Below are 13,401 nucleotides of genomic sequence, written 5' to 3'. Positions count from 1 at the left end.
CCTAGTTTGGCAGTTCTTGAGTTTTATTTTTGCTGCCTCTAGAAAGATTTTTAATTAATTGTCCTGAAGATGTTTGCTCCAGAACTGCATTTTAGTTATTTTTCTAAAAATTTAGCCACCACTCCTTTGCTGTGTGATAATTGTGGGTGATGGAGCTGATGAATTAATCACAAAATGAGTGATGTCTGGGCAGTGGGATGGTAGAAGAGGTGGTGGGATGTTAGGAGTGGAAGAGAAGAGTATCTTGCCTCTTGTTCACCAGTTTTGCTTGAGTCTGACATCCAGCCCTATGAGAACTGAGTCCATCTTCCAAAATTCATGCAATCTTGGCATGGAGATGGTGAGCAGGATGGGTGTGGAGAAGACACAAAGTGCTGGTTCTGGGAACAGGCCTGCTATGGTGTGCAACTGAGTCCTGCTGTGCTGTGGGCTGGTTGGCAGCTGCTGGTGTCTGTTTTGTGAAGTCAGCTCTTGTTGAGTGCTGGGGGACCAGTGCTGCACACAGGGATTGTTTTGAAAGGAAAATGCTTTGTCCCCTCAAACAAATAGTGTTTGACTTTTGCCACTGAGGCCGAGGTATAGCTAGCTGTTTGTATCTCAGTGCCATGTGCTATTGCAGGATGTGTATTCTTTAATAGGGAGCAGCTTAGCACTTTGGTTAAGTTGTTGCAGGTTTCTCAGTAGAGGTTATGGACCAAGGGTTTGGCTGCAGGTACAGTGGGCAGACTGCAAAAAGAGCATTATAGTTGGGGTGGGCCTCTTCTGTCAGATCCTGTCTGAGATAACTCACTGATCAGCATCTTGTATGTTTTTTTGCACCGTGCCCAGCTTTTGCAGAGGAGCCAGGCACTGCTGTTGTTGGTCAGTTCATGAGAATATAAGAAACTGAGTGATAAAAAAACCAAGTGTGCTTCTAGGCATGGAGAGGGCTAACTCTGAATGGCGGTTTATCACTAGCTGGGAAACAGCGCATAACTGAGTGCATCAGCAGAATCTATTATGCATACTTCTTAATGCCTGTTACCCACTGTTCTTGTTCAAGAAAACTAACTTTATACTCTTTTTTTCATTTTTTTTTTCTTTTTTCTAATTTTCTGGCCTTCTGTACCCACTCTGTTCTTATTTTGTGCCAAGATGAGTGAGATGGGGACAATGCAAGGGAAGAGAGGTGGTCCTGAGTGTGACATGTGTGCATTTCTAGATCATTCATCTGGATGTGGATCAAGCGTGTGTCCACATTTCTGTCAAATTAGCCAGACAGACCACATACCCTGGAGTTCATGCCAGCTGCTAGAGAGCAGACTGTTACCTGATCCAGCAAAAAGTCAAAGCAGCCCAGACAGATGATACCTGATCTAGCCGAAATTCTGCCAATCTGAAGTTAACCATCAGTAGTGTATGCTGCATGGCATCTCTCTATGGTACTAAGCATTGTAGAGCTGGATTTATTCAGTCATCGGAACATGGTCTCACACTGCAGTGCTGCTGTCTGTCTTGGTGGAAGGGTCGTTACTGAAGTGAGATCTACCCACTTCTATGGGTATGAGCAGTGTTGGCTGGCCACAGCTGCCTGGGAGAGCAAGTCACTGAAGGTGAAAATGGAGCCTAGGTCCTTTCATGGCTGTGAGAAAGTCAGTTATCCTGTTGTAAGAATCATTGTAGACAGGAATCTGACTAAAGCCTGGAACAACCACCACTTGTCTGCCTTAGGTGTGCAGTGGAGAGCAGCCAAATGCATTGGACTGCCCAAGTCTGTGGAATCCTTATTTTGCTATGGAAGTTGGCAACATATTGATTTTCTAATTCTTGTTGTTTCCCCCCACCCCAGTTGGATCCATAGAAAATAAATGAGCCTACATATATAGCATGTTGTATTGCTGTTGCCTGGAGGTGGAGGAGGCAAAATTAGAATATCCTGTTTACATGTCATTGGTGCTGTGCTTGACCAGCTGTCCCAAGGGGATTTGGCTTGCTAGACCAGGAACAGGCTTTTCTTACGATCTGAGAGTCATCTTGTTCTACTGGACTAAGAGGACTGTGGCTGTTTGCACTAGCACTGAGCACTTCCTTGGACGGGGCCTTACAGCTGCAGAGGAGCGTGGGCTTTTCACTGTAGCTAGGGCAAGGAAAGTGAAGCTTGCCAAGGGAAGGTACTTCAGAACTAAAATCTTTAATGAGCTGAAGATAGGAGAAACGGATGGCAAATGACTTTCTGAAATTGTTCCTGCAGGATGTCCTTGCAGGAAGGTGTATCCCTCCTCCCTGTGTTCTCAAAGCATCCTTGAGTCATTTGCCTTGCAGTGACTGAAAACCCTCCAAAACAACAACAAATAAAACCCAAAACAAACAAAAAAAACAGTTCAGAGGGTTAGGGTGACAGGTTTTGTAGTGATTTCCAGCTTCACTTTGGTGAATAGTTAAGTCTTTCTTAATAGCTTGCTATGATACCTACCTATAAGCATGATTTTGTTTAAACAAAACTATTTTTACTTCTGGAAATCATAAAGAACCTCCTTGTGGCAGGCAAGAGCTAGCATACCAGTGTTGGTGGCACCTTTATGCGGTGGGTGGTGGAAATGTGGGGCTGCTGTGGACGTGTAGTGCTTGCATCCTGCTTGTGGAAGGAGCTGCTAAATTTATAACCAAATGTGGTTACGTAATGCCATGCCTTTCCAGAATGTCATGCTTGTTCTGGAAATAGACCGTTATCTCAGAAAATAGAAAAGTGCACCTGGAAACTTTTAGACTAGTCTCCTTGTTTAATCATAAACCCATTTTAAATATGTCAAGGAAGGCAGCTGTAATATATGACCTTTTTCTGCCATATATTAGAGTGATGACTCATACATGCGATGTCAAGAGAATGTAATGAAAACTCCAACTTGATGTCTGTGCAGCTGATGTTTTCAGGTCTGATGGGCTGTGGAGATCAGGGTGTTTGGGCTGTATTGTTAGTGCTTTCAGTATCACTGCTGTTACCTGGTTGTACATGGTTTCTAAATCAAAGCATTTAAATGAGTCTGTCTCTTCCATGTCTTTTCTCTGAAGACCACACAGGTGTCTGTGGCTCCCATTTAATGTAGAAAAGAGCCAAGATACAGAAATTAAATGGTTTGCTAAAGACAACTTAAAGTCAAGACTGGAAAAGGGGGCTAGTACAGTAGAGTTGTTGGCTGGTTCTGTACTGTGATCACTGTAATTAATATAGGAAAATCTGCAGTTTGTGAATATACTGTTGCTAATATGTGGCATCAGTAAGCATAAAGGAAAGATGATGCAAGCACAAGCTTTAAACATTTCATTTATGGTTTATTTATTCTAATAAAACTGTCTTGTTCTGTAAATCTGCTGAAATGAAACTTAGCAAGTCCACATTCTGACCTGTATTATGGCAGAGTAAATCTAAAGTAATGGTGTGGGCAAAGATGTTTTCCAGTTGGCGCAACCAGCTAAATGAACCTAAATAAATTAAAGCACTGGTAGAAATTGCAGTATCCAGGTTAAGTAAAAAACAAATGTTTGTGTGAGTGCATTTGCAACCTGAATATTTTTTTTTAAATCTTCTATATCACCATCCATGAATTGCCACTACTTCTGTTACCTGTTATATTGGAGTATGCAATGTGAAGGTCTGCCTTCTTCCTAAATCAGTGTAAATACACAGCTGAGCTGAATGCCCTTGATGCTCTACACCAGCTTCCTAACAAAAAATTTGCTAGGTGCACTGGGGAGCTTGGGATGTTGGTGTTACGTGTTACTGAACTGAAGTTAGGACTTGTGGAAGCATCATTCTCTTCTGTTGTCTGTGTAACCTGTGTGTGTGTGTCTTCTTTGTATTTGCCTGGTGACTCTGGATGTGGTGGTGTGTCCTCCTCTGCCAACAGTAGCACAAGCTGAAGTTTTTGCTGACACTAACTTGCCTTCACCTGATTGTTACTAATGCTGTGCTAGAAATTTTATGCTGAAAGAGACTGAGTTATATGTGTGATTGCACTCATTATGTTCCAGGCAAAATAAGTATGATTTGAGCTGAAAGGCCTTGTTGACCTGGTGCTTTGGTCTGTACAAAGATGTATGTCCACAACGAGATGTTCAGATGTTCAGCAGCAGAGGAGGTGGTAGGATAGGGAAGGGGCATCATAGACATGGTTTCTCCTCCCAAGTAATTATTCCCAGTGGTGTTCTCCTTTATTTACCCAGCTGTACATGTCTCCTTGCGTTACTAATCCCAGTAACCACAAGGTACTTCTAGAAGCAGAATTTTCTTATCTGACTTTTTTTAGTCAATAATTCAATTGCTAAAGTCGTTTGCAAGTCCCCTTGTGCTGTGGTTGTCAACTTGAACATGAAGCTTGAGCAGTCAGCTGAACTCTGAATCACAGACAAAGCAACCCAAAGCAGCACAAATGATAGAGCAGCCACGAGAACCGCTTGGTCTTCCAGTTCATTGCCTCAGTAGCAAAAGATCTTTCTGTAAATGCCAAGTGGGAAGTATAAATCATCCTGCAACTGCCATGCACTAAATCAAGAAGCAGAGAAATGAATGAATATTTGTAAACCAAGTGTCAGTGTAACTAAAACACTGCACAGAACAATAGGCCTGTAATGTGCCTTGTGCCGTCAGGAGGCTCCGTGGCAGAGTTGGGAGATCCACACAAAGGGAAGTTATGCAGAGGCACGCTGGCTGCGGCCAAGGCAGGATGAACTCTGTGGAGATAGTGTCAGTAATTTCATGGTTCACAGCAGTAATTTCACATACTGTATTTGCTGTGCTAGCTTCAGGCTTTCACTGTGTGACTGGGTGGATCTACTTTAACAGTAATAAAAGCCTTCCCGTTTTCCAGCAGCTGCTAAGCAGAGCTGATACTGGCTCCCATGATATCTCCCACTCCACAGTGCTGACCAGGAGTTGCTGTAGTTTAATTCACCAGCACAGATATGCCCTGGGCTCATAGCTGCTAAAATAGAGTCTGGGAGGGGAGTGTTTGAGAGTTGTTTCTTATGGCTTTCTGTGTTCCCAAATTCTTGCCCATCATCTTATCCTATGTTTGAAACTCAGGAAAGTTTCTGACAAAACAGGATAGCCCATGTATTTACCAAAGCAAGTAGGAATAGGCTGAGCCCTGCTGACCTTCTGGCCCTATCCATCCCTCAGGTAGGTAAAGCTAAGCTCCTGTGTCCTGGTGAGCGCTGTCCTTCCTGGAACTGGTCCCAGCACTTCCCTTCGTGGCCATGACCTCCCTCAACAGCTTGATCCAACACAAGTCACATCCTTGTTAAGCAATAGGCAGAGTAGAGATAATGAAAGTTATTTCAGGAGCTGGAGTTAGAACCTACAGCTTGCTTCAACAAAACTTCAAATGGATGTGAACTTCACTGTGTTTTTAGCCGAACATAAACTAATCTCAAACTTTGATTTTTCTAAGTGAGTTCTACACATGCATCCTTCCTCTCCTAAGCCTGTGTATTAATTGACTAAAGCCTCCTTTAGGAGTTAGACACTGAAGTGATGGAGGTATTTTTAAGTCAGCAGATACATATCTCAAGGGCTTAAGTAGTTTATTAGTGGGATTTTCACCTTCTTTCCTTAAGGAGAGCAAGATCAGAAGCAATCTCAATAAAATTTAACAATGACAGCAAAAACTTTCCTGGTCCACAGCCTGCTTTTTGTCTTGCTTCTCTTAAGCTGTGATTTACATTAGGTGTTGTGGGCCATCTTGCTCCAGTTTAACCTACTCCAACCTCCAGCATGGTTGCTGCAGGGAGCACATAGGCACAGGCCACACTTATGTTACTGGGTGGGGTCAGGTCCCTCCTGGCTGTGGGGTTTTGGGGTGCCAGGTGTGGATGGACTGTGGCTTGGGATGGGAGCTTAAAATGTTTACCTGAGCATTTCCCAGTTATTTGTCTGTCATTTTCAACCTTAATTCAAGTTTTGGTGTCTTCTGATCTCTCTTCTGAGGGAGAAGGTAGTGCTGGTAGCTTAGCCTGATAGTCCCTCCGTTGTTCCTGGCACAAGACACTGTTGCTGAGCAAGTCCAGGTTATATTTATAACCTGCACATACCAGATTTTGTGTTAGATGTTCAGGTCTTGGTACATTTGCCAGGTATCTAGCAGGTGACAAACGGAAGCCTTCCAGCGAGAGCTACCTGTGGTGGTGAGGGCTGAGGGGGTTTCCAGAGCTGCCTCCTTTGCTTCTGCCTGGCTGCTAGGAAGAAACTCTGCCCCTGTGCCCTGTGTAGGTGCCTTGTTTCTTTTATCTGCTTCTGACTGGGAGATGATGTGTGTTGGAAGATCCCTCCTGTGGTTGTTGGAAGGAAGGGAGCATTTTTCTCATTTGAAGTCACCTCTCAGTATCAGAGCTGCCACAGTCCAGGATGTCTGCACAGTAGCTGCTGTTAGCTTGGGCAGGTACTGCTGCAGCAGTGGCACAGCTGCCTGGACTTGGGGCAGCTCTGATGCTTCACTATTTACCCAGCTTCTTAGCAGAATATTTTTTTAAAAGTAGTAGCAACACCCTGTGTAAAGCCTGCTTGTTGTGAGATCATTTGCTGCAGGCACTGCAGCCTGTGTGGGACCACCTCCTGTGGCTAGTGGCACCTGCAGGTGACTGGTGCACCCCCTTCACAGCCCTACTGCTTTTGTAGCTGGTCTCTGTTGCTGCAATTTGATTTCTTGAGCCAAGTTAAGGCTTCCCTCCTCTTTTGTTTGTCCCACTTGATGGCTGTAGGGTTTCATTTTCCTGCCCCTGCATATGCCACAGGCATGGAAAAGTTTGTTGGGGACTTGCATAGAGATGGTATTTTCAGGTCCAAGAGAAGAAAAAGGGTGTTGCAGTAGCCTAGTGTGATGTTCACCCACCCTCTTCCCAGCACTGCAGCACAAACAGAACTGCAGAAGCAGAGAAGGAGTCATCTGTGCCATGTGTTAGTTGTTAATTTTAGTTTCACCATAACTCTTGATGACAGGGCTTGGTTGTTTTCTACTGTAGGCAGCGTGTAGCAGTTATCCTGGAGATATGGTGTGGCTGTAAGACAGCAAAGCTGCAGCTCATCCCTGAGCTGTGGCACGCTGTCAAGGAGCACGATAGCCAGATTCTCCCTCTGACTCAGGCAGCTGTTGTGTACTGAAGTTGAGAAGCCCTGTGGTACCATTTTTCTTGCATTTGTGCTAAATCCTGAACTTCAGGTTAAGTGAGGATGGCACAGGTACAGAGTTCCACATGTGTCTGAGAACAAAGCTTGGCCAAAAGGTTGTTGTGTATCTGCCAGTATGTGTACTCCATTTAACCTTTGTCTACTGCCTTTTTCCCAGTTCTGGGTGAAGTCTGTGTGAAGTACTAGCCCATGCTGGTGTGATCAAAACAGCATCCCAGGGCTTGACATACAAGTCCTGAACTGAATTTCTAATCCATAGGCTGCTAAGGCAACTCTTACAAGTACGTTATAGCAGTCTCAATAAAATTTGTATAGCTTTTGTATCTTTTCTAGGTTGTTGCTGATGTCTTTGTTGTAGTGCATTGCATTGCATCTATCTTAAGTCTGGAGCAAAATTATTGACAATATCAGAAAATACCTGTCTTATTTTCTCTTGATGCTGATACTAGGATTTTTGCTAATGCATGAGTTATCCAGAGGCCATCATGCTTCTAATGGCTGTGTTGCCCTGCAGTGCTGGAGACTTCTATGGCTTGCATTCAGGGACGTTGTTCTGATTAACATGGTCCAGCTTAGTGGAGTGGACTGGTTAAGGTGTCGAGGGTGCTGGCAAAATGATGCAGTGAACTCCAGTAAGGAGTCTGAGAGTTCCTTCTCTTTCTAGTGTCATTTTTGTTGGTGGCCTGTTATCATGGTCTACAGAGTTTGTTCAGTATCTACTCTTATGTTTGGTTAAACACTGTGTGAGGAAACAAACATCCCTTCACTGCAGCGAAGGAATGCAGTGGTGCTGTGCTCCAGCCAGCTCAGCCAATGTTTAATGCAGACTTTGGGTGTATGCAACATCTTGTAGCATCTTTTTCTAGTTGAAGAGAGACACCAGATCTGTAGGAAAGCTGGTGACTTGGATGGAAATGCTGTCATTGATATATTAAAGAACTGAAGGTACAGTTGGCTGCTTAGGTGTGTCCAGAGGGGCAAGGAGCTGTATAAAGGCTGAAGCAGTTGATCTGAAGTCATGTCAAGTGTTAGAAATGAGACATGCTTGCTGTGTAACAGAACATTCTTCATAGGCAGTTTAGCAAGCTTTGAAATTAAATCTGGGAAAAAAAAAAAAGATGTAGCTGTTATGTCAAGGCTTTCACAAGTTTGCAGTGTGCAGTCTGGGCTGTGACTGGTGGAAAACCAGACCTGAACAGCCATGTATGTAATCAGTGCTTTTCCGAGGCATTTATGAGCTCACACTATACTTGCACCACAGCTGCATATATATTTTCCATAATACACTTTTGGAATGATGCATGTTCTTTTTTAGTGTGCTAATTGTCTCTGTGGTCATTCATTCCTGGAGTTAATGACTAGTCTCTTAGAGAAAAGAAGTTAACAAACTGACAGCTGCTCATAACGAATCACTTGCTGGAGAGGCCAATGTAAGTTTAACATCCATGATAAACCCTTCTTTTGCTTCTGGTAGTTCAGTGGAGCAATGGCAAAGAAATGAGGCCATAACTTCATTTATCAAAACACTTCATGGCTGTATTAGATTTGTGCGTGAGAGCTCATAGACAGAAATGCCAGAGAATTACAGACTGTGTGTTTCTGTTCTTTGAGTAATACTAAGTGTAAATGGAAAAAGGTAGATCTCTCGGCATAACCTCGCAGTCAGACTATCAGTAGCTGCAAGTCCTGGGTACCTGGCTGATGTGAAAAGAGGGGCAAGAAGGGTGTGGATAGTTGGGGAGCATTCAAAGGTTTTTCTTCTGGCCCCATTGCCAAGAATGAACTGAAACTTCACAATGAGACATGATGCTGTAATAATAGATCTCGTTTGAAATGTGTGCCCCATGTTCTCTGTTGTGTGTGCAGCTCCTCTGGCCCCAGGGCCAGGAGGGACCAGGGTGATTGCAGAGCTTGTGGTACGTGACAGGACCGAGTACAGGTTTGTGGATGCTGTGCTGCTGCTGGGAGCAATTCCTCCAGCAGCTGGCTGATGGGATGCCTTTTCTGATCAGTGTCCACAGTAATCAATAACCATCTTTCATCAGCAGTTAACCATTAACTCATGGCAAATAGCAGACCTTTTTCATAACCTTTGGTTACAAATAAATAGGCCTAACAGCCATGGATAAGGCAACAGTTTTTCAGGAATTCAAATTTTTAGTCAGAGCTGAGCTAGCCAAGGACTAGCATTTTCCTAACAGACTAATTAACTGAACTGATGGATCTCGCTGGCAGCTCGTTTGTATTATATGCTTAGCTTGGGACATTGGTCTCTGATAAAGTTGTTCCTGCTTCACTGAAATCAGTTTTAAGATTTGAAAGTAATCATTAATAGATATATTGGCTTTTAAAAAAATTATTAGTCCAAAATGGTGGTGCTGTGTCAGGATGTTAAGCTAATTAAATGAAAGGCAGATCTGGTAATGATTTTATATGAGGGAGTTAAAGATATAAACCCCAAGAAACCCATGTGTTAATAAAGGTCTTTCTATTTTAATATTCAAATTGATAGCACAGGATGATTCTTTTCTTCAAACAGTTTTTAACTTGACAGTATCCCGTTTAAACTGAAGCAGCTCAACTCCAGATAATGGTTTTCAAAATGTTTTGAAGTGCTTGGAGGGGATGGAGGTATTAATGGGCATTGTGTTGCCTACAACTGTTTCCTTGTTCAGAGCCTGGGTGAAGTGTCAGCTGTATTATTGGGTACTGCTCTTCTGCCCTGGTTTATTTACCTCCACAGATCTACCTGCCAGGGACAGATGGTGCTTCTGGCTCTGGTGTGGCTGCTTAGACCAGTTTATATGCTGGGAGTGAGTAAAAGGAAGACCCATGGAAACTGAATTGAATACCAAAAGCTTTGTTAGCTTAATTTTCTGCTATTAAAGTTTCTACCAGTTTGTAATATGCTAATTTATCTCCCAAACTGCTTGCTTTGTATGTTCTGTGTGTTTGCCTTCATAAAATGTTCACAGCACAGGAAGGGAAAATTCTGGATGATTAAAGCCCAATTTTGTAGTTCTCTAGTTCCTAGGCTCTTAAGTACATTCACAGTTTTCTTGATGCTAATGACTAATGCTGAGCTTGTGCATGCATTTGTAGAAGTGGGGGCTCAGAGACATTGGAGCACAGCAATTCCATTATACAGTTGTGTGAGGCAAATATGTCAAATTTTTTTTCTACTGTAGTATTAAAAAAAAACAAACCACACAGCATTGTCTTCAGATGTATTGTCGTGCTACAAATGAATAGAGGCCAGTGGACATTTTAGAAAAACTTAAAATTGGTAGACTTGACTATGTGACAGAAAGACATGAACTCACCAGCAATTTGTTTCTTCTTCATAAGCATACAGAAACAAAGTGTTTCCTGAATTATCTCACTGCTCTGGTTTTAATTTAGAGAGGTTATGTATAGATAGAAATAAATGCATAGGTAGAAGACTCTTGAAGTTCTAACTATGGGGAAAAAGTTTTTAAAAAACAAGCCAAAAAGGACCCTGAAAACCCTCCTTCATAGAGTTTATTGAAATAATGACCTTTCCTGTGAGTCTACTGTGTGTGGAGCTAACTGCTGACTTTGCCAGTGCTATGTTGGTTCTTCATACTTTAGTCGTAGCCCTTTTCTGTCCCCTCTTACTGCACCTGTGTCTCCTTTGGATTTCTGTCTTTAGCCAGCCTCAGTCTTCATGCACTGAAACACCAGCAGAGGCTTCCCCCACCCCTTTTATTTTGGCATTGGTTCCACTCAAGCCGCCTCCTTCTGTCTTGGGTATTTGAATCTATTGAAGGTAAGCAGCTCATATAAGGCCTGATGGGGGATATCATGCGTATTATGAATCAAAACCCTGGAGCTGTTTTTAGGAGCTGCAGAGGATTCTGACTTCCTTCTCTTTCTGCTTTTTAGGTATTTGTATAAAATGTGGAAAAGGTGTGTATGGAGCGAGCCAGGCTTGCCAAGCAATGGGTAACCTCTATCATACCAACTGCTTCACGTGCTGCTCTTGTGGTAAGTCAGATCTACCATAGCCTTATTAAGTGGCTTCCTTTTGTATTATGTACTCCTGTAGCAACCAGTGTACAAAGTGAGACCTCATTTTGCCTGCTTCCAAAGGCAAAATTCCCACACAAGACTCCAGTTTGGTGTTTTCCTAACCAACAGCCCAGAAAAGCAGTTTTATTTTAAGGGCTGCATTTACAAACTGGCTTCAACCTGGCCATAAGTACTACATACTTTTAAGTTTGTGTTTATGGAACTATAATGTGTATTGATAATTTTTACAGAAGATAAAATTTGTGTGGCCAAACCCATATTTTCCCTTTCTATTTGCAGATGCAACTCATAGTCAAGTATGTATGTTGTTCTCCTATGTATGAATGCGATAAGAACAAATAGAAAGCTGCATGTTAGAACACCTTAAGCTATTAGAATTTTTTATTTTGTAGAGGAAAACTTGCAGATGAATCATTCCTCGTTGGTGTTCTTAGGATCTTTTTAGGCTTCTCTCTTAATCTGAATTGAACTGGAAGTGATGCATTCTGTATGTGGTTTGGGGAAGTCATGGCTTTGCCAGGGGAAATGGGACTTGAAAGACTCAGGGCAGCACTTCTAGAAGTGTTTGCCTTAAGAATTGGGAACTTAAGTTGGAAGCTTCCTCTGTGTCTTGTCTGTAACTGCTGAGAGGTTACAAATTCCCACTGAGTTCAAGGGGGGTATGAGAGCTCAATTTTTAGGGGTCTGGTATTTTTTATTGATACACCCACACATTTATTTAGGTTCCCAATATATGAAAATATTTACCTGGATGTTCAAGATCTTGTTGTGATACATATACATAGCAAGAGATTTACTTTGAGCAGAATATGCTAAGCATAAATTGTTTATAAAAAGGATTAATTAAGGATTAGAAAAAGAGTAGAAGATTATTGGCATGGAACCAATTAAGTTGATAATGAAAAGACCATTGTAAAGTTCACTTGTGAAAGGAGAAGTGTTGTCTTTTCTCCTGAGATGTGTACAGATAAATATTGATTTAAAGAAGCCTACAACCTGAACATAGAGTTTGGTGACCTTTATAAATTACTCTGGACTGTTACTAGGTTCTAGAATAAACTCATTTCAAACCTTCAGGGATCACTCTCAGCTTTGCTGAAGTCTGACAGTGAATGAGTAGTTTTTTTGTTGGCTCCCAAAGTGAACAGCATCCTTCTTAGCGGCAGATTACAAAATATGATATTGGATTATATCTATCTGCTTATTGCCAGCATTAACCTAACCTAATTGCATGGGTAAATTCCAGCTTCTCAGCGGCAGGCAAGGGGTTTTTTTTAAGTCATCAGGATGCATGTTTGCTGCCACAGGGGTCTGTACACAGTTCATTCTGTTCCTTACAAGAATGCATAGGGGCTGAGGAATGTATTTTAACTGCACAAAACAAACCCAGCTTAATTATTGAAAAGCCCAACAAGCTTTTCTGACCTGGCGTGGTATGTTTGGTTGGTGTTACATCTACCAAGGGGCAACTTGAGACGTGTCCATTCAGAATGTAGTTTTTCCCCACCCCAGGGTGCTGTTGGAATTTTGTGATTCACACAGCTTTCTGTGAGTCACACACACAAGGAAACAGTGCTCCAGGTTGTCTTCTGAGCTCCGTGCTGTACTGCTTGTGGGCTGGAGGGGCCAGTTATCATCCACCAGGTTGTTTCACAAGTAAGAAGGGCTTGGATTTACTTCAGTCTGCAACCTCTGATACAGTCCCATTGAAAGGGAATGTTTGGAGGCTTTCTTATGTTAGGCACTGAAAAGGTGGATGTACTGCTAATGTGGCAGTAGTGCCTGAGTGCAGGTAAAATGCCTTGATCAAAGCTTAAGTTCAACTACATGCAGTGCAAGTCAAAAGCAGAGCTTTCGCTGTCAACTCTGTTCTGAAATAGTACCAAAGTGAGCATAACTGGAAAAGGAATGTTGAATTAACTCTGTTTTCCTACTTATTTTGGGACTGTGCAGTCCTTGAGAAAACCAGTGTGATTCAGGACAATGCGGTGGATCCAGACCTTGGGAACGAAGCAGGCGGGTCCCATCCATGGGCATTATATCCTGAAGTGTGCTACTGACAAAGCTTCTCTTTGAAACAATCAAACAGAAACTTCTCACAGTACTGCAGTTTATGAACAGAGAGTTCACTTTACCTTCAATGTGTCATTGGTGGGACCCAGGTGAAAATTCTGTGCTCTAGTTTTAGT

General features: G+C 42.5%; 1 protein-coding gene across 1 annotated transcript in view; it reads left to right on the top strand.

Annotated features, from left to right (window-relative positions):
• Positions 1 to 13,401, top strand: part of WTIP (Wilms tumor 1 interacting protein) — an 82,833-nt gene that overhangs the window by 24,626 nt on the left and 44,806 nt on the right. Inside the window, exon 3 of the mRNA XM_010006230.1 lies at positions 11,066 to 11,167. Coding sequence (XP_010004532.1) covers positions 11,066 to 11,167 — 102 coding nt within the window. The remainder of the gene's footprint in view (positions 1 to 11,065; positions 11,168 to 13,401) is intronic.

The sequence above is a fragment of the Chaetura pelagica genome, unplaced genomic scaffold (genome assembly GCF_000747805.2).
Source record: "Chaetura pelagica isolate M959 unplaced genomic scaffold, ChaPel_1.0 scaffold139, whole genome shotgun sequence".
Taxonomy (NCBI): Eukaryota; Metazoa; Chordata; class Aves; order Apodiformes; family Apodidae; genus Chaetura; species Chaetura pelagica.
The sequence above is the reverse complement of the archived record's forward strand: the minus strand, read 5'-3'. Positions and strand labels throughout refer to the sequence as shown.